Source organism: Vigna angularis, chromosome 1 (assembly GCF_016808095.1).
Source record: "Vigna angularis cultivar LongXiaoDou No.4 chromosome 1, ASM1680809v1, whole genome shotgun sequence".
Taxonomy (NCBI): Eukaryota; Viridiplantae; Streptophyta; class Magnoliopsida; order Fabales; family Fabaceae; genus Vigna; species Vigna angularis.
This window is the reverse complement of record NC_068970.1, coordinates 18,419,152-18,442,752: the sequence shown is the minus strand read 5'-3', so window position 1 is coordinate 18,442,752 and position 23,601 is coordinate 18,419,152. Positions and strand designations below refer to the sequence as shown.

Here is a 23,601-nt window from a genome sequence, read left to right as displayed (position 1 = left end):
TCACTTTCTGTATTTTAATTAAAAAAAGCAATTTTTTAAGTATGTTTTTATTCAGTGTTTAGTAAATTTAAGAAGTTATGAATTGATCTAAAAGATTTCTTTAATGAATTTTTGTTTATTAATTATCGAAATTGTCCAGAGAAAAAAAAAGGGACTTAACCGTACTTTAAGGCTTCATAAGCAGGTGTTAGTTAATAAGAGGAGCGTTTAGTATTTATATGGTTGAAAAGGTGAATCACACTGTCCTTGTTCTTAATAATTATATTACAGCTGTCTCGGCCCAACGGTTAGGATAGTGTAAAAGTACAACCCTCCGTATTTTTCTTGTTTTGGGAAATGCTACGCCAGCCAAAAACTTCTTTTTGAATACCCCTCTCATCGACCATTATTTTCCTCACCCTTTCGCTCACTCAATACAGCTGCCAAATGCCATTTCAAAATTATGCTTACTGTAGTAATTATTCACATCACTTTCATTTTGCTGTCCACTACTCACTCACCTAAATATCCATTTACATTTTTATTTATTCCTGTAATAACAGTTGGAACATTTCAGAGACAACAAACACATTTATTTCATATTCTACTAATCCTCAGTTTTTAGATCAAACACTAACAACAGACATGTTGTTAATCAGGCTTATAAATAATCAGGTGATTACTGAAAACATTTATTTATGTTGTATAAATTAAAGAGTTATTTATAAGAGTTATGTCAGAATGTCTAGATGGTATCCAGATTTAGAAGGACATTATAATATGGTATTGGTATAGATACGAGAATTAAAAAAAGGAGAAGGGTATAGTGTAATGAAGAGAAATGTAACATTTTGATAAAGATAAAGAAGGTGGAAAATAATAAATATTATAGTGCATGGAGACAGGAGCAGTGGGTAGGAGGTACAAGTAACAGAAAGGGGTTGGATACGGATCTGTTGGATCATATCTTTGGCATTTGAATAGTGAGTACCATACCCCCATCCTACCCGACAACTTTCTCTCTCGCCCTTTCCCTATACCTTGCTTTAATTATACATCCCCTAATCCCCACTTTCTGCTTATTAATTCATTATTAACATATTTAATACTATCATTTTTTTTTTCATCTAACTGACATATTAATTTTAAATAATTCCGGTTTTGTAAGAGGTACATAATAATAATAATAATAATAATAATAATAATATATATTAAGAATTATTATTGACGAGGAAGATGAGAGGAAGCGACCGACAGGTGTATGTGGAGGAACACGATAGAGGCAGGTAAAGAATACAGGCTGGACTGACAGGAAAGCAGTAATGATTCGCGTTCCGATTCGGCGATTGATCTTGTCGTTTTCTGCCACCTCAGCATACTATGGACCCTTCCCCTATTTTTTTCCTACGAAAAGGACCAAACTTGAAAAAAAAAATATCCCACACGAAATGCTCTACAGCCTGGAATAGTCCTCAGTCAAACTCAAGCAAGCAAGGAACCTCAGCCATCATCACCCAACCGTTATCATCGTTATCTCTCTTTTTTTTCCTCTTTTCCGTTTCTCCTTCTTCTTTTTTAAATTTTTTCATTTTATTATTATTTTAACTTTCAGATTTATGGTTCTCGGCGTTTTCTTTGTCCACATTAATTTAACTTCCACAACTGTTCTATTCTATTCGTGTCCACATCCACCTAGCTCCCAGACACCTCAAACACGTTTCTTTTTTTCTAAACTCACCTCTCATTTCTTTAATGTCTTTCTGCTACTTTCATTTCATGATTTAAGTTTAAACTTTACATTAAATATTAACACATTAACTGTAACCACAGTTTAATTCCATTAAAAAAAAGCTGTCGAAAACGCTAAAATAAACTAATATTTAAAAATTCATCCAAATTCTATTCATCTTTAATGACATAAAACTGGTACAGGAAAAAAAGAAGTCAAAAGTGAGTTTCAAGATTGGAGGCTATTATTGAGTGGAGCGTCGTCTGTGCAGTGGACGCGCTGTTTTGCATGAAGAGAATAGTTAAAAATTACTAGAGCCAAAAACAAAATATTTTTAATTTTTAATTTATTTATGGTTATATTATTTATTCATTAATTTTACTGATGGAGAAGATGTACAGGATCCATTATGTATTTATATAACTTTTTTCAGTTAAATTAATAAAAAGGGGAATTTGAAAGGATAAATGAGTAGGGGGAGAAGAGATGACTTGTGTAAAGGGAACAATCTAAGAATGGACGCGTGTCCAATTACAGCTGTATCCCAACTCCAGAGGCAACCGCTTCCCAGGAAAAACCGGTACCATGAACAATACAACCGACGCTGAAACCCGTAAAAGTGGAACTCCCTAAACCGGTTGCCCCACACCCCATCTCTCACAGATATAAGAAAGCGCAAGCATGCTCTAACGACCCAATGCTCCACCACAATAACTCAACCAGAGAAACCCTTCTTCATTCCCTTCATCAAGCCACAAGACAGTAATATCATGATGGCCGTAAGCCGAAAGGACATGGACCGGATCAAGGGTCCATGGAGCCCCGAAGAGGATGAGGCCCTGCAGAAGCTGGTGGAGAGGCACGGGCCCAGAAACTGGTCGCTCATAAGCAGGTCAATCCCGGGCCGCTCTGGAAAATCCTGCAGGCTCCGATGGTGCAACCAGCTGTCGCCCCAGGTTGAGCACCGGGCTTTCACGCCCGAGGAAGACGACACAATAATCCGCGCTCATGCCCGTTTCGGCAACAAATGGGCCACCATAGCCCGCCTTCTCTCGGGTCGCACCGATAACGCTATCAAAAACCACTGGAACTCAACCTTAAAGCGCAAGTGCGCCTCCATCATGATCGCCGAAGATCCCGCCGCCGCCGCTGCCGGTTTCAGTCCGCAGCCTCTCAAGCGCTCCTTCAGCGCCGGCGCTGCCCTGCCCCCGGGAAGCCCCTCGGGATCCGATGTGAGCGAGACCAGCGCCCCTGGTGTAGTCTCCCCATCGCACGTGTTCCGGCCCGTGGCGGTTCGACCCGTGGTCGAAACGGCGTCGTCGTGCGACGACGGTCCCACCACCTCGCTGTCGCTGTCTCTTCCCGGCGTGGAGTCATCGGAAACCTCGAATCGGGCAGGCGCGATGCAAGCTAATCCCTTCACTATGGCGCCGGTGACGACCGTAGCGAGTCCGGCGGCGGAGGTTGGAATGGGAGCGTTGAATTTGAGTGCGGAGTTTATGGCGGTGATGCATGAGATGATAAAGAAGGAGGTTCGGAGTTACATGGAGCAGCAGAGTGCGATGTGTTTTCAGGGTGTGGACGGTTTTAGGAACGTGTCGGTGAAGCGAATTGGGATTAGCAGGGTTGATTCCTAATTATGACGTAATTAGTGTTGAGAAAAGGAGGTTTATGAGTTATGATGAAGGATAAAAAGGAAGCTGTTTTCCTTTTTATTTTAGGGAATAATATTGGTTAGTGTACAGTTGGAAGAGAGGAGAGAAGACAAAAGTAGCATGGAACGATGAAAATTGAAATTTCATGGCAAATCTGAAATTTCTTTCAACCTCTTGTGCTTCAGGTTTTGTTTAGAAAAAGATAAAAACAAGCGCTACAGAGAGAGGGGTAGGATTTTAAAATCAATGGAATATCCTCAAATTTTCAATATTAAGTTCAATTTATTTTGTTATTTGCTTAAGCATAATGTAAATATTTATTTTGGTTGAAACCCAAAATTAGCAAATAGCGTTTCACGCTCACCAACTAGAACAGAAAGCAAACCGGTACTTTCAAAGTAGTTTTTGTCTGTTATCCTTTTATATATCTCAAATATTGTTAGTTAATCAGTTTATCTATCATTATTTTTATTTCCTTCTTATTCCAACCCCATTTGACTTCATGTAATGAAGCTATTATAATTTATGTTAATTCACTTCTAGTCCTTCTTTAATTTAATTTTATTATTATTATTTTATTTATTTTCTATTTCAATTTTTTAATTTCATTTTCTATAAATTAAACAACGATGTCATTGATAATAATAACGATGCATTTATACCGTGTTATTCAATAATTAGCACAAAGTAAAATTCTATACAGTTATTGTATTAATCTTTTATTAATGTAATTTATCTACTTTTTGGAAATAAAGTTTAGTAATAATGACATAAACCGTCACTATAATATATTAATAGTTTTAATTTTAAATAATTTATACTTTATCTTTTGTTTACTAGTGTTATTAAGGCATTTGCCGCTGTTTTATATAAAAATACGATTTAATGTTTTAATTCTCTTTTAGAAAAGTAAATTATACCCATTCTAAGGTTTAGTTTAGTACATCCAATTACTTTTAGATCATATGATCGTTAATATTTGGTGAAATGTTTTTCAAATTTTCTCCGGCTACCCTTTACATGAACATGTCACTAGGGTTTAAGTAGGCCGTGTTACTAGGGTTTTTACGGTTTTTCTTTCTGCACCGACAAATAAGTGGCAAAATATCATTGTACTCTTAATGAAAATTAAGAAAAAAAACTTAAATTATTTTTTAATCTGTAATATGGATAACATAATTCATAATATATTATTTTTGAGTTAAATATGTTTTTGTTATGTAAACTATTAGGCATTTTTTTTGTCTCTTTTATAAACTTAATCCATTTTTATTATTTTTTAAAAAAGTGATGAATTTAGTTTTTTTTAACTAACATGTTAATTTTCTTCTAACATAGTAAATAATAAGACATATTTTAAACCTATTTAAGACAAGTAAGACATATTTTAAACCTATTTAAGACAAGTATACTATGTCTAAAAGTAGACAAGATAGTTCGATGGCAAATAGTGTGTCATATTTCTAATCCGGTAAGGTCAACAAAACATATGTATTGAGTCCTTATGTTGACAAGATATTTGGATAGTTTGGTGAACTATCCAAATAACTCGGATAACACATTTTCGAGCTCTCTATACTTTTGATAGAGCTATCCTAGTTGTCCATGCACCTTACCGAGCTATCTGAGTCTCCATTTATCTTACCAAGATGTCTAGACTTCTCATAAAGCTATTTAACTTGATATACCTTATTGAACTCTATGAATGTCTTATCGAGCTATTTGACTTCTCACCAAGCTATCCAAATGTCTTTCTAACCTGAGTAGACAATACACATGTCTTGTTGACCTTACTAAACTATGAACGTGACACACTATTTGTTACCAAACTATCTTGTCTTGAACATAGTACATTTGTCTTAAACAAGTTCTGAACATAACTTACTTTTTGTCATGTTAGAAAAAAAAACTAACAATGTCAACGAAGGAGAATTAAATCCGTAACTTTCTAAATAGATATATAAATAAAAAATATTTTTAGAAATTTTGTTGTCCCATTACAGATGTGGCACATCTAAAAATGGATACCGTGACTTTTAAAACACACCAAGAATTGAACAATAAAATTGTCCAATTATATATGTATATATATATATATATATATATATAATTATACATAATAATAATAATAAATTACAGATATGGCACATCTAAAAAACTTTAATCAGTACAGTTTTGTTGATATTGTCACATTATCTGAGTTGAGGTTTTATTTCTAGGTAAAATAATGATTACATCAAATGTGACCGTAAGCATCCAACATAAAACTTCAATTTTAATTATAAAAACAGTACGAAATACATGAATTAAATTTCATGTAAGTTTTCTCGAAGTATAAAAGTTATTTTATTAGTTTTTTAAAATGAGAAAAAATCATATATAATTTTAAAATAGAAAGCAATTTATGGAAGAATTGTCAAGAAGCATAATTAGTTTGAGATGCAGTAGCAGCAGGATAGTATAAAAGCAGCTACAACCAACAATGCTTCAAACTCTAAATGGTCAACGACCATAAATTTGGGGCTATAATTGCTTTCAGATGTAGCAGTGAAATTAACTGTAACGTAACGCAAGGCTCTGCCGTGTTATCAAACCTTCAATTAAAGACTTACATACATCTAATTGGAAACAGCCGTTATTTTCGAGGCATGTAGATTTAAAGTAGGGTCATGTCTAAACTTATATTATATTATAACTACTAAATATATATTATATTAAAAAGTATTTAAAGACTGAGAAAAAAAAATTAATTTATGATTAAATTTTAAATAAAATCAATGTGAAAATTATTTATAAATTAAAAAAGTTAATATATGTATATATAGAAATATAAAAAGTAAATTTCGTAAAATAAAAAAAATATAACGTGTAAAAAAAATATAAAGTAAACTCTTTTAAAAATACATAATAGATTATATAAAAATATGTTGAGTATATTAGTTATAAATACAAATATATTGGTTTAATGTGTATCAGTCTAATATATCTAATGTTAGAGTAGTCTAATCAGTATATGAACACACTCATTTATCTCATTTAATGTGTATTACTATACTAATCTAATATGTATTACAAGATACATATAATCAAAGAATGGTAGAGTTGTCTAATGTGTATTAATAGACTCGTATAATATATGTATAAACATAATCGTCTAATGTACATTACTAGACTTACTTAATCAGTGTATTGACAAACGCAACTAATGTGTGTTACAAAACTCATTTAACCAGTGTATGGATAGACTCACCTAATGTGTATTATTAGACTCGTGTAATAAGTGTATGAAAAAACTTGTCTTATGTATATTCATAGACTCCTCTAATCAATGCATTGATAAACTCTTTTCATATATATTGCTAGATTTGTCTCATAAGTATATGGACACAATCATATAATGTGTATTACGTCTAATCAATGTATGTTCAAATTTATCTAATGTGTATTGTAAGACTTATTTAATCACTAAGTGGACAAACTCGTTTAATGTATTGCAAGACTTCAATAATAATTTCATGCACATGTGACATCAAAATAAAGTAAATAAAAAATTAATTTAGAAATAAAATACAAAAAAAATAAAAAGATAAAATAAATTCTATGCATATGTAAAAGCAAAATAAATATAAATAAAAATATTAAAAAGTAAATAAATGAATAAAAAAGATAAAATAATTTAATGTGACAACAAAATAAACATAAATAAAAATAAATAAATAAATAAAATAACCTTTATGTACATATGGTAACAAAATAAATATAAATTAAAAGTTAAAAAAATCTAAATAATAAAAAAACTAATTTTGAAGACACTTATAATAAATAAAATAGATTTTAAAATAAATTTTTAATATCTTCTTTTTTTAATCTTAAAATAAATTGCGTGGATCATTCAAAATAAGTGGCATTTTTTTTTGTCATTAGGCACCGTTACTTAAACTGAAGGTACTTCCACACAAATTAAAATTTTAGGTTTTATGCGAAGCACAAATTAAAGTTTTAGCAACAACCCCCTTTTTTTTCACGTTTTATGTTTTCATTGTCGTTTTTTCTTAAATTCTCAGGCCACTACAACAAATTGTGGAAATTTGGTAAGGGATTGTGCAAGAAACTTCACCACTAAAGAGATTGATATACCTGGATGATCAGTGTAAATTACTATTCAGACCATTTAAAATAATACATTTTTTTTATATTTTCAAAAATTGAATATTATAAAACATTCTCACTTAAAACGTATTACAAATCTTATTCTAGTTCACAATTTTATGATTGTGAAAATATCAGAATATAAAAAGAAAATGCTAAAGAAGCACATTTTTTAGATAGGGTAAATAATATAAAACATACAATGTGTATAAAAAAGTTATCTTGATATAATGGCTAGATTGCTTTTTTAATCTGTATAGTCATCCTACAGAAGGGTGATTTTAATCTTGTAACTTTAATGATTAAGTCTTTACCACCTTTTCATAACAACGAAATCTAATTCAGCAACTAATTCTTTGTTAATTTTTAACTTTTAAATTGACATATTGCATTTTGTGACATAATATGCCATAAAATGGACAAACGAAATCGTTGTAACGTCGCAAAATCCCATTATCATTAGCTCATTCGATTAATAATTAGACTAAATATATACTTCCAATGAACTATCATTTCATGACGTTATCACATAGCAAAATGTCGTCTACACGTCAGACCATAGATTCAATGTTATTTTCGGTTTGTCCAAAATGAGACATTTACTTATTATGGGACAAAGAATATATTCACACATAGAATAAACCAACTGGCCATTTACTTAGATCAGTCTTTAATTATTTCATACATTTACCATCAAATTAAAAACATAAAAAGAATAAATGTAAATAAAATGTATCAGCGAAATCGATCAACATCTTCAATAAATAAATAAATAACTTAAATGTCTTAATTAAATGACTTGCCGATTTAACATCACAATTCTAAGAACATTAGTTGCACACACATCATAAAAACAGTTGAATTTACTGTTTGGGCAACGAAAGAAAAGGAATATTGTAATTTCTAAAAGGGTTTTTTCTTTCTTTTTTTCTGAAGAGGCTATTATTATTCAGGCCACGAAAGAAAAGCCTTTCGTCGCAAAATAAATGCTTAAGATGTAATTTCTAAGTAAATGAGTATTAGTAAAATGTTCTTTGCGTCGATATTTCTTCATGTCAATATTTATTTTGTGACTGCGAAATGTATATGCACGTTTCACCCTTAAATTCCATTTTATTATTCCATTTAAATGGGAAAACGAAGATTAAATAAAGAGAAACTAACAGAAGGCATTGTTCAATTTTCTGAGATGAGAAAGATATACAAGAAAAGGGATATTGACACTTTTTTCAATACACTAAAAATATGCAATAAGCTACAACACTACGTTACAAATTCGCCGTTATGATACTGTTTGAGCCCGTGATATTTGTCTTGAGAGACAGAAGACTAGATTTAATCTGGCTAATCAAATGTAAGATATCATGCTTCCATGACCAAGATGGCTCATTTAGAGCACGTACGGAATTGAGACACACAAGCAAGGTTCCACCTTCATGTAAAAGAACCTGCATATGGGTAAACAAGGGACATGATTATAGAGCAACCGAAGAAGAAAATCATGCAATTAAGGTAGTGGGAGGGACCATTCAAACGATGAAGACAGTATTCTGAGACATGCTATATTACAAAGTAATTAAAAGCCTATGCTTCTCTTTCAGTTTGAAAACTCAAAAACTATTTTTAAATCAAAAGATACAATTGAGATGCTTCTCTCAATGGAAAACCAACATACATTCCCTGGCAGGGAACGACAATCTAAACAATCACTACAATAAGTTAAGCCGAGTATACTTTAATTATAGAGGTAGCACCTACTAAATTCGATTTACTCATTTTTAACGCCTAGGGTGGGGAGTTGCCTAAACGAAGTGATATTGGTATGGACACAGCCAGTGACAATCTCTACTAAAATAATCGTAATTTCAGAGATTTGTTACCGCAACCAGATAAAAATATGCTTGTTCAAGTCATTCGAAGTATTTGCACATGGTGCCACCAAAGGCATACAAACGTTCTACAGCAGAATAGCAAAAAGATAATTTAAATTGAATTTTCATACCGTTAACCACAATGGCAGAAATCCCAAAACTGATGGAAGGGAAGCTATAACTATGGACGTCAATGCCAGAGCCACATTTTGTTTAATCTGCACGTACATTCAGATATTAGTCAACCGCATCCAAGAGCTGATGAAATAATGTATTGTAACTACTGATATAAAACTACCAGTGAAGTTGTCTGGCGAGACTTTGCAATACAAAATGGCACGGCAGAAATGTTTTCTCTAAGCAACAATACGTCTGCAACAGCTATGGCTGTTGCACTAGCACGGTGAGCAAGAACTATCCCAACAGTTGCTGCAGCTAGTGCTGGGGCATCATTGATGCCTTCACCCACCATAATTAGGCCTCCTCCTGTCAGAGGTATAAAAAAATGGCTTAAGAGAGCAAAACATACGTGTAAAAGACATCCAAGCAATGCAGTTAAAATATTATGTAGGAACCTATTTAAGAAAATACTCTCATCGTAAACAAAATGATAAGTCTCATAACTAATCAACAAAGGTACCACAAAACGAGACTTGAAAGTGAAGCGTGTAAAAGTAATATTTTAAGCTTGAGCTCTGCACAATTTACTTGTATAGTTGAAGCAAAAAAACAAACTTATATTGGAAAGGAACCATTAGTGTGCAAGTACCCCAAAAAAATAATAAACATGAGTAAGCATTACAGAAGACAATCCACAAAAGAAACAGTGAGGAACTAACCCATATCCCTTGAGGTATCCTTCACATGACTCAACTTATCCTCAGGCTTCAGGTTGCAATGAAACTCATTGATGCCCACAGCACTTGCAACTCTCCTCGCACTAGAGTCGTGATCTCCGGTTAACATCATCACGCGAAACTTTGCTTCATCTTGCAATTCTTGAATAACATTAAAAACCCCAGGACGAGGTCTATCCTCTAAATGAATCAATGTTACCTGCATCAAGTGACTAGTAAGTTAGGTTCTGGTGGATACTGTTGAGAGGGAGACAGTAGCATGTCAAATGTGGAAGGCTCAATGTGTTTAACTTAATGGAGGGTGGGTAAGCTGTCCGCTTCTCCAGCTGGACAGAACTATGAAAAAGCTTAAAGCATCATCCCTTCTTTCCCAGAAAAAAAGATTAGTAGATTACAGTATAGCACCTTCTGATTAACTGAAAGGGCAGCATGAACATATTCACTTCCATAAGAAGATGTATTAACCGCTTCCTTGATCTTTTCTGACTCATCTTCAGATTGACAAAAAGAAGTGATGAAATCTATAGACCCAAGTGATGCTTTTAATAGTTTGGCATCTCCACTTCCTGACTATAATGAAATGAAAACAAAAATTGAGTCATTTTACTTGTTGTTCACAAATAATATGAGAAAAAAAGATATGGCTCCGCCAGTTGCTCAAGCATTTCAATTATTCAATGAATAGTCTTCCAAGAGACCAAATTTTTCTAAGACACTTACATTTTTTTTAAAACGGGAATCAGAATCAATTCCTCGTTTTCCACATCCATGTTGGGTGTAAAGAAATGCTTGCACAGCTATGAAGTTTATTATGTAAGATACAGGAAGTTCTGTGTTTTTATCTACATGAATGGGAATTCTGAGTATGAATTAATATATTTCTAATTAACCAACATTACGATTTCGTTTCAATAAGCTTCTCCGTAAAACTCAAATAAATAACAAAGTGAAATAAGTTTCTCTCATAAGCTAAAATTATAGCTTCCACACATTTAAAATCAACTTTTTGATAAATTAAAATGAAAAAACTTCTGCAAATTAGTTTGATATACATGCTAATTTTAGCATATGGAAAAATTCATTTCATTTTTCGTTATTTTCTTCTCCTATAATTGTTTATGAAAAAGCTTATCTAAATTACACTGAAAATTTAATCATTACCATCTACTGGATCCTGTAGCATTGGAAATAATATTCCATATGGGATTGTTTTTGCTGTCAAATCACCAATTATACCCTTTACATGGTTACTAGACACTACTAAAGAGGCATATTACAACATTTGTATGGTTTTAGCCGAAATCTTACAAAATTTGGAGCATACTGGTTGGGTCAAATTAATATGGAATTATTGTCTCGTGCCCATTTTATATTTTTTGCCCCTAGTTAATGCTTTCTGGTTCAGTTCAAATAATTTATGCAACTTCAATATTTATTGGTCAACATAATTTTAAAAAAAATGTTTATTCTCCTTGGTATATCATGAGTTTCTTAATTTTTCTACATAGGATACACAACTTAATGGGTCTGGCTCTTTATTTTCGAAAACTCTTTACAGATTCTCTGGTTCCACAGATTGCAATTTTCATCCACTTAGCCCCATGCTGCATTAAATATTTTCTCAAAGGACTTTCCCATTTGCCCTCCATCCTCAAGAAGAATATACTGCATTTTGCATAAATGGATGCAGCATGTGCCTAAGCTTTAGAAATGATGGAATCCCTCCCAATAATGAGGCTGTAATCCTTGATTGTGAGTTACCTTACCTCATTCAAGGACCTCAAAAGAAATAATAATATTATTTCTTGATTGAAAATAAACAAAAGGAACTGCCCACTTTTTTCAAGAGCAGATTAATAGTTTTGAGTTTATACAAAGCAGAACGATGCTCCTTTCTACCAAGGGATGACAATGAAAAGATTTTAGATAGGATACTACTATACCTACGTATAAAAGAAAATGTACTGATTTCAAACCCAAACTTAAGTGGACAGCAACTTTAGGTCCACGAATACAGTTTTAAAGTGCTTAAGTGCTAATTAGGTTTCAGAGCTAGTAGTCAATGTTTTGAAAAATGTTACTTGCAGATAGTTCTAAATGGAAAAGGATTCCAAGCAAACCAGAAAGTTTAGTGAAATATCATTGAATGCAGCACCGTAGAGTGAGTCGGTGATACTCAACTGTTGGGAATAATGGGACTTTGCCTACATCCTACATTGGGACTTCAATATTATGATCCACTGGTGTGGGATGTTTTGGTGGATTATTAGGTGCTTCATTCTCCCTACATAGCTTTTAAGAATGAATTCCATGAGTTATTGGGTGCTTATTAGATAAATCATATGCTCGTATCTAAACCCATTGTCTGCATCCATGTTATCACCAATAAAAATGCAATAATAGAGAACAAACCTCATGCAATATGCCTGATGAGTAATAAATACAAACTTTGCCTTCATAGACCTTCCTTGGAGCCCCCTTAATATATTTCAGAATGTGGATTATTGCATCCCACTATCCTAAAGGAAGACTTGTGAGATAATTTAGTTTTTAAATCAATCTTTCCTATATTTATAGATCAGCTCTGTCTAATTAAGCAAAATTTCGGCATGTGATCCATAGGAGTTCCAACATGTTGAGTGCTCATTAAGTTTGTTTTATCTAAAATACCCATTGCATACTTCAAGAAATCACATTACCATTCTTGGATTATACTACTTCGAGAAGAATTAAAGTCAACCACCAAGATCTTTTATCTATAAGGGGTGACAAAATCATGTTTGATTGGAGTAAGGCCACTGTAGTCAATACCCTATAATAACAATGTTGTCAACAAACATAATGAAGTAAAAGCAGTCTATAGAAAATGTGGCAATTTCAAATATGATAGTTTACTTCACATTGAGTCATATAAAATTACTAAACAGTGCTAACTCTATAAATCTCCATACCCTTAGATTTTTGAGAACATATAAGAACGAGACTGTAAAAATGTTTTGAAAACCATTATTAGCCTATTTACTTTACTCTATGTGTGTAATTTCCAGCAGTCTTAATTTATAAGCACTATTTTTTACTTAAGTTTATTATATATCAAATAATTAAATATGTTTACTTCACATTGAGTCATATAAAATTATTAAACAGTGCTAACTCTATAAATCTCCATACCCTTAGATTTTTGAAGAACATATAAGAACTTAAAGAGACTGTAAAAATGTTTTGAAAACCATTATTAGCCTATTTACTTTACTCTGTGTGTAATTTCAGCAGTCTTAATTTATAAGCACTATTTTTTACTTAAGCTTCTTATATATCAAATAATTAAATATGTTGGCTTGTAGTGAGCTGTGCACTAAAATACCCAAACCCGCACTAGTTTTAGCAACTAATTCATCTCTTCGTTGTGCACAATTTGTAGGTGCTAATCAAAGTTTGAATCCAATTGTAATCCCTATTTCCGCACCTCCTCTGAGGCTAAACCTATACCCTATCCTCTCTAACTAGCTAACTACCACACCAACTGGAATGACAACAGGTATGGGTAGTAGATACTCACTACCAGGTCCGCATGTAGAGAACTATCAATGAGTTTAAAAAACACTTGCAGATATTTATGGACATTCAAAGAAATTAAAAATAGATACTTTTTTCTTTTTCGATTATACAAATAAAACATACGTTCAAAAATATAATTTTAAATGCAAATTAGTCTATTAAATTCCAAAAAAATAAATTTAGGTAAAAAAATTTCTCATTAAAATGAGTAAAATAAACTAACAAGCTACATCAAATAAATAAAAATTATAAAAATTTCAATTGATATTTTCCTCATCAATAACTTTGAGTTGACCACCTTTAATTTTGAAAGAGCCTAAAAGAGAAAATAAGTTAAAACTATCTTATTGAAAAGTTTCTAATTGAAAAGATTAATTTAGTTACCTCAATATAAGAGTATTTATATTACTTTATGGGCAGTGGGTACCCAATACTGCGGGTTCCATTATATCCATCCCCACCTGTTCAGTATACAGGTAATTTAAGAAAACACGTGTTCGCTGATAAAGGTACTTGTCTAGAAAACCCATTAAATTCCCATTACAGGTTCTACTAAATACCCATGACAGGTTTATTCTCATATATGGCTATTTTTCCCATCCCTACTCACTAATTGTTCTAACTAATTATAACTATTCATACTTTACTATTACTAACTTGTAACTGACCATTGATATTTGGAAATCTCTAAAATGGGTCCCATTATAATATATCCAGTGCACTTGCTCAAGCGTCCAAATATAGGGTATTCCATTTAGTGAACACATTTTATTTTCCTGGCTTACTCTTCAATAAATATTAATGTTACAAATATTTATATTTCAAATGCTCTAAGAAACTGTCACATCACTGCCTTAAAAGTAACATCCTCTCATCCCATAAATATTTCAGTATTGTTGTCCACATTTTTAACTAATCTTAACTAGTAACCTTCTTAAACGTAACCTCACACTACAAGACTTCACTTCTCTGCCATTTATTCAACCTTTCATCTCTCTCTTACTATTTTAACTTCTCATTTTTCATTCATGTAAGGACACCGGTATGTTTCTCTTCCTCTCAATCCAAAACCTTTCTAATTGTTTTTGTCTGTTACACATAAAACTAATATTGATATAAACATTAAATTTTTAACTCAATAAAATAAAATAAGATAGCATGAACAAAATGCAGACACACGGGCATGCAACACCTGTGTTTCCGCTAATATAAATATAAGGAAAATCAGTGCAAAATAATGAAACTCAAATGGAGGTCTCTGAGAAATGTATGCAATATGAGCTTGAGATACTAACAATACATGGTCATGTCTACTTCAAAATCTCACTTTGTGATGTAAAATGAATATTTAAGTATCCGGTTAAGCAAATAATAACATCATACCTCAATGTTGTTAACCGTAGCAGTAACGCCTCTACCAGGAAAGTATTCAAAACTCTCAACGGAAATAGATGGGAGGTCTTTGCCTTCACTATGGTCAACCACAGCCCTGCAATTTATTTTACAGAAAAAGAAACGCATAAGGACTGAAAAGAGATTATCAGTTTAATATCACACTTTATTGTTACATTTAAGACAAAAAAAAACTTGAGATTGAAATTGTAAAATAATTCTTGAGGGTTTGATTGATCCCTCTCATAATCTTCTATTTATAAAAATAAATTGATAAAGAGTACATGATAATTAGGGCAACCTTAGACACAATATAATCATGATAAATAGGATAACCTAGATACAATATAATTATGATAATTAGGACAACCTTAGACACATTATAATCATGATAAATAGGATAAGCTAGACACAATATAATCATGATAAACTGGGTAACCTAGACACAATATAATCATGATAAATAGGATAATCCTAAACACAATATAATCATGATAAATAGGGTAACCCTAGACATAATATAATAATGATAAATAGGGTAAATATTCTAACAGAACCAATCCACCCATCCCCTCTTGGTTTTGTGTCCGATTACACGCTATTAAACATTCTGAAAACAATTGGAACCATAGAACCCTCCCCTCTTGGTTTTGTGTCCGATTACACGCTCTTAAACATTCTGCTACGCAATACCAATTCCTACAATTGGAACCATAGACAGGTGATAATCCAAAACCACTTAATTTTCCCTAGTGTTGGGCCAATTAAACTAAGGAAACCCAAGTAAAAACAATAGAGTAAAATAAATAAACAGGAGAAAATAAACACATGCAAAACACTTACTGCTGACTTATTTTTATTTTTAAAAGGTCATGTGAGATTTTAAGTGTTTACTAATTCAAACATAACCGACTGGAGACCCACAAGGCCCAGTTCCATCTATCTAATTTTGTTTTTTTAGACTAGAGACCTACAAACCGTATTAGACCCTTTTTTCGATTATGATTCATCAAAAGAGCAAACCATTGATTCCCACCTGATCTAATGTACTTTGCCTTTGTGAATAGTTGAAACCTTGCCACCTCTTTTATGCCCAATCTACGGCACAAGACCTATGATGTGCAAGGTGGACATAATGGAATTTCTTGTGGCTCCCCAACGTGATGCTATTGTAGTTGGTTAATACTAAAACCCACCAAACTATTTCACCACAATAACCAATATTTAAGCTTCATTTTGCTTAGGGTAAGTCGTTGACTAACTTGGGAAGATATCACAGGCTAGTTGATAGGCTAAGTTATACTACTGCAAGAAGTCCAGATATTCTTGTGTTGCTTCAGTGAAATTTCTTCAATCTCTTTAAGATAGTCATTAGGATGCAACTATTCATTCAACTAATCAAATGATCTTTTGGTCAAGGTTCATTATATGAAAATACACGTTGGGTCACCTACTCAAATGTTGATCAGAATAGAAGTTCGTCATTCCACCCCAATATAATGTGTTTATGTAGGAGGTAATATTGTCATAGGAAAGTAAGGAGCAAGAGATTGTAGCTAGATCTCGTGTTAAAGTAAAGTATCAGGCTATGGCCTTGATCACCTATGAACTTATTTGGATAAAGCAATTTATTCATGAATTAAAATTTGTAGAGGTCTCTCAAATGAAGTTTGGTCATAATCAGATTGCTTATCGTATTACTTCCAATCTGATTGTGATCCAAGTACTACGGATATATGGAGAAGCCTATTAAGATGTATATCCAATGCTCACCTTCGATAAGAAGCAGAATGGGAAGGAGTTAGCTACAGGAGAGAAAAGATAATGGAATCTATTATATAAGAAAATAAACGAATATTGAAGACAGGGTTTTATTTGAATTGTAATTGGAGCTCAAAGGGATTCTTTGGTTGGAAGCTTAGTCCTTTTCTTTTTGCATTGCCTCTTACTGCATGATATATTGAATTTGATAGAAATTTCCTATCATAATCCAATATTTCATGAGGAGCAAACATATTGAAGTGGATTGTTAGTTATTAGAGAAAAAGTTATTTTTGCTTGTAATGTACACTAGTTCTATTGAACAACTAGCTAATATTTTCACTAGGTCTATTAAGGGCTCCTAAATTATGTTTGTGTAACAAGCTTTATAATCTATATGCTCTAGCTTGAAAGGTGTTAGATATATTATCTTTATTTTATATTTATCTTTTATTTTTAGTTAGTTTGTTATTATTTTTTCTTTGTATTTTGAACTTAGCCCATATTTCTTCTATTATAAATAAAGGACTCTATGTGTATATTCAACACAAGGGAGCTTAATATCATATATAGTTTTCACTATATTCAACTTGGTATTAGAGCGAGTCGATCCCGCTCTGGTTTCTGTCTAGCCACCGCCGCCACCGTTGGCCGTCCACTGCCGCCGTGGTAGTGTTAGTGTACTATAGTGGTATTTGGGCCATAAACCAATTCTCCTATTGTCATTAGCCGAATAAAATTCAATTCCTAGAGGACTCACAAGAACCACAATTGTAGCTAGTAAAAGGACTGCTTATAACTTAAAAAACCAAAGTTTATTCAAAATTTTACCTTCCAATAGGGTGTGTAGTACCCTTTTCCATAGCTGCAGCAACCGCAAGAGCTTCTTTTTCACAGGTGGGAATGCAACAGGAAGAAAATTTTGATTCATTGTTTCTAAAATGATGACCATAAATTGGTTCAATTGCCTTGAATACAAGTCCACCAGTTGTCAATGTCCCTGTTTTGTCAAATGCAATAGTACGACAAGAAGCTAGAGCATCTAGAACATGCCCACCTTTGAGCAGTATTCCCTGCAAGTTGAGGTAACTGTCATACCCACCATAAAAAAAAGCATTCCATACTTAAAATTTTGGAATAATTGGATCAACTTTCTACTTTACTCGAACCAACATATAAACCCTCTAAAGGAAGGACTTAATTTGTGTAATGAAATGCTTCCATTCAATTCACCTTATTATTGACAGAACTCATAAACCATCTTTAGTCAAGCAGTAAAAGTAAGTTTCCTGATCTTAAAGACTAGATTTTTTTCCTTATTATAGAACAAAGCAAACTTGTTCATGGCTTAGTTTTTCTTCAATCACAATTCACAAGGTCGGATCAAATTTTATGCTCATATTTAGGGCTTACATGATTACTTATAATAATGTGGCTGTGTAAATTGGCACTAGAAAAACAACTCCTCCATGTACAATAATTGACATACAAAGCTTTAGAAGCTAGTTATTTGTGTGACAATTAATGAAAGCTCTTTCATCTTTCTCAAAATGGGTAAATAGAAATTTAGATGCTATGCTAATTAGTTAAACTTATTCTAAATAAAAATATTGCACAATCTAAATTAAAATACAAGTCTACCTCTCCAAATCCAATACAATCACAAGCAAAATATATTCAAAGTCAGAACATTCAAAATGCATGTAACAAATGGCACAATACATGTCCCAAATAACCTTAACAATTACTTTCTTTACATAATAAAGATGAATATGGAGAGTTTGACACTTCAAATCTTGGACAATTTGACAAAAATGATCAATAGTTGTGTAGATTAGGGTTATGCAAACATAATATACTAATAGAATTAGAATAATTATTAATTTATTATTAATGTTGTAAGTATAAACATACTAGAAACACATTCTTCTTTTGGACTCACCCTCTTTCATTGATTAAAATTTATTAGAAATTACAGAAAAAGTGATTCACATCTAATTCAATGATTTTCTCATTTGAATAGTTTTGAATAATTTTTAATCATTAAGACAGTGCGAGAAAAATTGAATTCCTAGCACTCTTCTTATATGTATATTGACTTAGGTTGAATTAATTGGGTTTCAAAATCATTAACCCAACACATCCCAATTATAATTTCATTGGATCATCCAAAATAAACCTAGATCAACCAATGACGCAACCCAACCCATATTATGTTAATGAGTTGATTGGAATCACAGGTTGACACCTCTAATTTATTACATGATGTTAAACTTTTAAATATATTTTGACATGAATTTATATAATCGAGTGGATAACTGGTACCTTTTTGGCACACGAACTGATTGCTATAGCATATGCCAATGGGGCCACAGCCAAGGCACAAGGTGATGCTGCCACCATAAGCCCTAACGCTCTGTAAATTGAACCTCTGCAAGCTACATCAACCAGACACTAAATAAGATGAAATACGGAAGTTACATCATATATAGATATGCATCAACATATTTTTTGGACACTAAATCCTTTTAACAAAAAGGATAGCAGAAAAACATGGGAATTGAGAACTTTATAAATTCGAGATAGTTACTATAGCATAACATCAATAAATAGGAGACTTTAGTACGACTTGTTAAACAATGTCACATATCTTGCCCAAGTGCATCGAAGACAAATAAACAAGGGCTACACCCATAATTAAGATGGTTCTGAAGTTGAAGGGAGGATTGCATGTGTATGAAATGAGGAACTAAGTGGGAAAGGTAATTGGAGTGCCTATCCTCACAACAGAGAAAGATACAAAAGAAGTTGCTAACAACCTGAGTAGCTAGCACAATATCAATTAGAAGGAAAAAGGGGAGTAAATAAGTCAGTTACTAAGGTAGAATAAATCTGAGGAAGAAGAGTGAGAAGTTGTAGAAATGAATTGAAAAATGGTGAGGTTTTGGGAAGCAGTGAGATATTTTGTGCATTTGCAGAATCTCTCTAGTAAGTTTTGCATTTCTTTTCCTGCTCTTCCTTTGTGATTTTAGTAAGCAAAGGCTACCTTTGCCTGTAATGTAATTTGTAGGCAGCTTGATCATTGCTACTTTAATTCCAAGTTTCTACGAAATGATTATTGAAGGAAAGGAGTGAATTGCATACTAACTCCCACACAAAAGAAAAAGTGACAACAGGAAAAAAAATAATCAGTAATCAAATTTTTAAATTTATTAACTATATCAATCAATGCAACTATAGTAAAAAAATTCAAAAATTACCAGATGTACTAATGAACGGCCACTTAAATAGAAGTGGTCCAATAACAGCAATTGCAATGGATAGCACCACAACAACTTGGCTATATCGTTCACCAAATTCATCCAGCCACCTTTGAAGTTTAGGTTTATTTGACTGTGCTTCTTCAGTCAACTGAACAATTTTGCTGAGAGTCGATTCCTTCCAAGTTTTTGTTACCTGCAATCAATTTTTTTGTATTATAAGGTTAGTTTCCAACAAAAACCCACTTAGAAGTTTAAGTGTTGAACAAATGCAAACTATTACAGAAACACTAGTACCACAATATCTAGTAACTTGTCCATATATATCTGTGAGAATGACTCATTGCCTTAATTTTCAATCCCCATAAATGGAAAAACTAGGTAATGACATGTGATACCTGTAATTAATTACTTTCAGAATGTGGATTTTGCCCTAAATCCTCCCCACAAAACCAACAAACATGATGGTTATCCCCCACTTACATGCTTTTTTTGTTTTATCTATAGTCAGTAAGAGGCTTGGATTATTTTTCCAATACTACCAATATTATTACCACTTTTCCCAACGTAAAATATAAACACAACACTTTGAAATTTAGTAGAATATACAAAAATTGCTGAAATCCCTAGAGATTGATGTACAGTTCAACATACCTTCAAAATTATCCTCCCATCCAAGTTCCTTGCACCACCAGGAATTCTGTCTCCAACTTTGGCTTCCAAAGGTTTCACTTCCCCTGTCAAGTGCTCGATGGTAATTGTGGCACTGCCTTGGAATACTTCACAATCTACTGGTACAGACTAATCACAACACCATCCCCATTATACTTCAACAATAATCTGCTGTCTAAAATTTGAAATTACAAATCGTGCATGTATGAGTTTGTATGAGTTTGTGTGAGTCTGTGTTGTTTATTAGAAGATACTTAAGGTTTGACTACAACTAATTATTTTTCCTTATGCTCTTTCAGGGGGAGGAAAGGGAAACGTGAAAAATCATCATTGAAAGGAGACAGAGAAAATGAGACCAGGAATGCTCTTTAAACGATGAAAGATACAGAAGCATTTTGAATTTTTTTAATACAAAATAATATTGCAAGGGAATTGACTGAAAACAACTACTGAAGAAAGTGAGAAGATTATAAGCCAATCGTTCCAAACAAGTTTTCAACATTTGATCCGTAACATTATCAGCACCCAGTGACATACTTTGTTACAGAAGAGTCGGGTGTACTCTGGATCAAATTAAGCTGCAAAATAAGTTTGGTAGTATGAATATTTTTCACACTATTAGGAATTATTCTAAGGACATTATAAAAAGAATTGAAATCACGATTTATTTATTATAAATATTAATTCATTATGCAGCAAGGTAACAAACCATATATGCAAAGGTTAACTATATCCAAATCACCAAGAATTATTGTGAACATCAGTAAATGATTACAGTAAAAAATGGTTATCCAGTTAAAAACATCAAAAGCAATCACAAGACATCAGTCACTATTTAACCTCCTTCTAAACTATGAAGAGACCAAAGTTCCACTGTACGCATTCAAACTTCAAAATTATGACGAGGCAACAAATTAAAAAAATAAATAAAAAATTACCTCGCCGGCTCCAACCAGAATATATGATCCTACAGTTACATCATGCACGGGAATCCTCTTGTATGCCAAGTCAAATGTATTGGGGAGTTTATCATCCTTGGTATCCAGAACAAGGGCAAAATCTGGATTATTTTCTTTCAACTCTCTGACATCAACCATCGATCGGCTAGTGAAATACTCTTCCGCTGCAGGATCCATCACACAGGCTATTCAAACTTCTTGCACAACATGAAACTTGAACCTCGCTTACTGAAACAAAATTTAGCTCACCTATATGCGCCAGATTAAACATGGCAAGTAGCAAGCCTCCTTCCAAAGAGTTTCCCATAAATATCGATGCAAAGGCCGCCATTGCCATTAACACATGGATGTTCACTTTTCCACTACTGATCTCAATAAGAGCATCGAGTGATGCAGAAACCTGATAGGAACACACATGCAGAGAGTAAAAATAGTCTAGGAATAGAGGGAAAATGAGAAGGAAGGGGGGGAGGGCAGAGATTGATTCGTACCCCAACCAAAGGGAATGCGATGAAAATGAGAGAGTTTTGAAAAGGCCTGACGAGTGGCTTGGGCAAGGTATGAGGGCAAATGGCAGCAGCCACAAATAAAGCGGTGGAGAAACAGCACAGATGCAAGTGCTCTCTCAGGATATCTGCCAGGTCCATCCATCTGGTAGCTTTGGCGAACGCGATAACCGCCTTTTGGGGCCCGGTGAGATTAGCAGCATCGATGCCGTGCGAGTGGTGATGGTGGTGGTGGTGGTGGTGACCATGATGGTCGTGATGGTGGTGATGACCGTGATGGTCATGATGGTCGTGGTGGTGGCTGTTGTGGTGATTGTCGGAGGATTCAGCGACACAGCGAAGCCTGTGACGAGGGAGAATGAAAAATTTGGGGGAATATAAAGGTTTGGCTGAAAATCGGGTAGGGCGAAAAGGGAGCCTGGAGGATCGAATTCGTGAAGCACCGGTGTAAATATGAAGGGAGTGCAATTTGGTGGAGGGGATCGAGTAAGGAAGCGTTTCCATCTTGAGATAGGAAATTCTAAGAGGAGCTTCCGACCATCATCAGAGTGTGCTGCGCTGGGAGGTGTGGCTTTGTCGTAGAGACTAATGATTCTAGTTCTGGTCTGGTCCTTCTTCACTCTGGGTCACTATAGAGTGAAATTGAAATGAACCATTCAGTTCGTCGTTATGCCATTCCCACCACATAATGTGCTCATTCCCAGACTTTGGTTACACTGCTAGTAGGGTCGTCTTGATTGGTAAATAGATTCACTTGCTTTAATTAGTTAATCGATGTCATATTCTCATTCCATGATATAAAAAATAATAATAAAAAAGACAATATGTTTTATCTATCCTTTAGATTTATATCCTCAAGTTTATATTTTATTTTTATGACAGAAATATCGTCGTGTTTAAAAAAAATTAATGATGACTAAAACAAATTCTAATCAAATAGCAAATCATGAAAAACCAAAATATTTTATCCTTAAAATAAATTTCCATTCATTGATAAATTTGAGCGTGAGCTAACCAAGTGAAATTCAAATAATACTTATTCATGGATAAAGAGAAACTTATTTTTTTCATCAAAATAAAATATTTTCAATCAACAACTTTTGTAAAACCAAAACCCGTGTTTCTATAATTCTAATTAAAAATTATAAAAACAAGAAACAAACTAAGTCTTTTAGTTTAATAATCATGACATGACATGATGATACATGATTGAATAACGGGGTAAACTATTTTTGTCAGAGTATAACCTTTCT

General features: G+C 33.1%; 2 protein-coding genes across 2 annotated transcripts; one reads left to right on the top strand and one right to left on the bottom strand.

Moving 5' to 3' along the window:
* The first annotated feature begins 2,210 nt into the window (after positions 1-2,210).
* Positions 2,211-3,665, top strand: LOC108331165 (transcription factor MYB44). The gene has a single exon (XM_017565809.2). It carries the CDS (start codon positions 2,479-2,481, stop codon positions 3,343-3,345), a length of 867 nt encoding a protein of 288 aa, XP_017421298.1. The 5' UTR covers positions 2,211-2,478; the 3' UTR covers positions 3,346-3,665.
* A 4,980-nt stretch (positions 3,666-8,645) lies between these two features.
* LOC108347086 (probable cadmium/zinc-transporting ATPase HMA1, chloroplastic) lies at positions 8,646-23,080 on the bottom strand. The gene is made up of 13 exons (XM_017586208.2): positions 22,334-23,080; positions 22,092-22,242; positions 21,822-22,006; positions 20,866-21,012; positions 20,212-20,407; positions 19,277-19,389; positions 17,783-18,024; positions 15,182-15,287; positions 10,646-10,810; positions 10,223-10,439; positions 9,682-9,869; positions 9,515-9,601; positions 8,646-8,960 (listed from the first exon to the last, which is right to left on the bottom strand). Exons 1-13 carry the CDS (start codon positions 22,850-22,852, stop codon positions 8,781-8,783), a joined length of 2,496 nt encoding a protein of 831 aa, XP_017441697.1. The 5' UTR covers positions 22,853-23,080; the 3' UTR covers positions 8,646-8,780.
* Between the last annotated feature and the right edge of the window lie 521 nt (positions 23,081-23,601).

What these genes read in the sequence shown, in the direction of transcription:
- LOC108331165 (XM_017565809.2), top strand. Translation starts at nt 2,479, where the DNA reads ATGATGGCCGTAAGCCGAAAGGACATGGACCGGATCAAGGGTCCATGG.
- LOC108347086 (XM_017586208.2), bottom strand. Translation starts at nt 22,852, where the DNA reads ATGGAAACGCTTCCTTACTCGATCCCCTCCACCAAATTGCACTCCCTT. An exon ending in GGATACCTCAAGGGATATGG is followed by an intron (nt 9,870 to 10,222) that starts GTTAGTTCCTCA and finishes TACCTCTGACAG; the next exon opens with GAGGAGGCCTAATTATGGTG. An exon ending in CTCGCCAGACAACTTCACTG is followed by an intron (nt 9,602 to 9,681) that starts GTAGTTTTATAT and finishes ATGTACGTGCAG; the next exon opens with ATTAAACAAAATGTGGCTCT.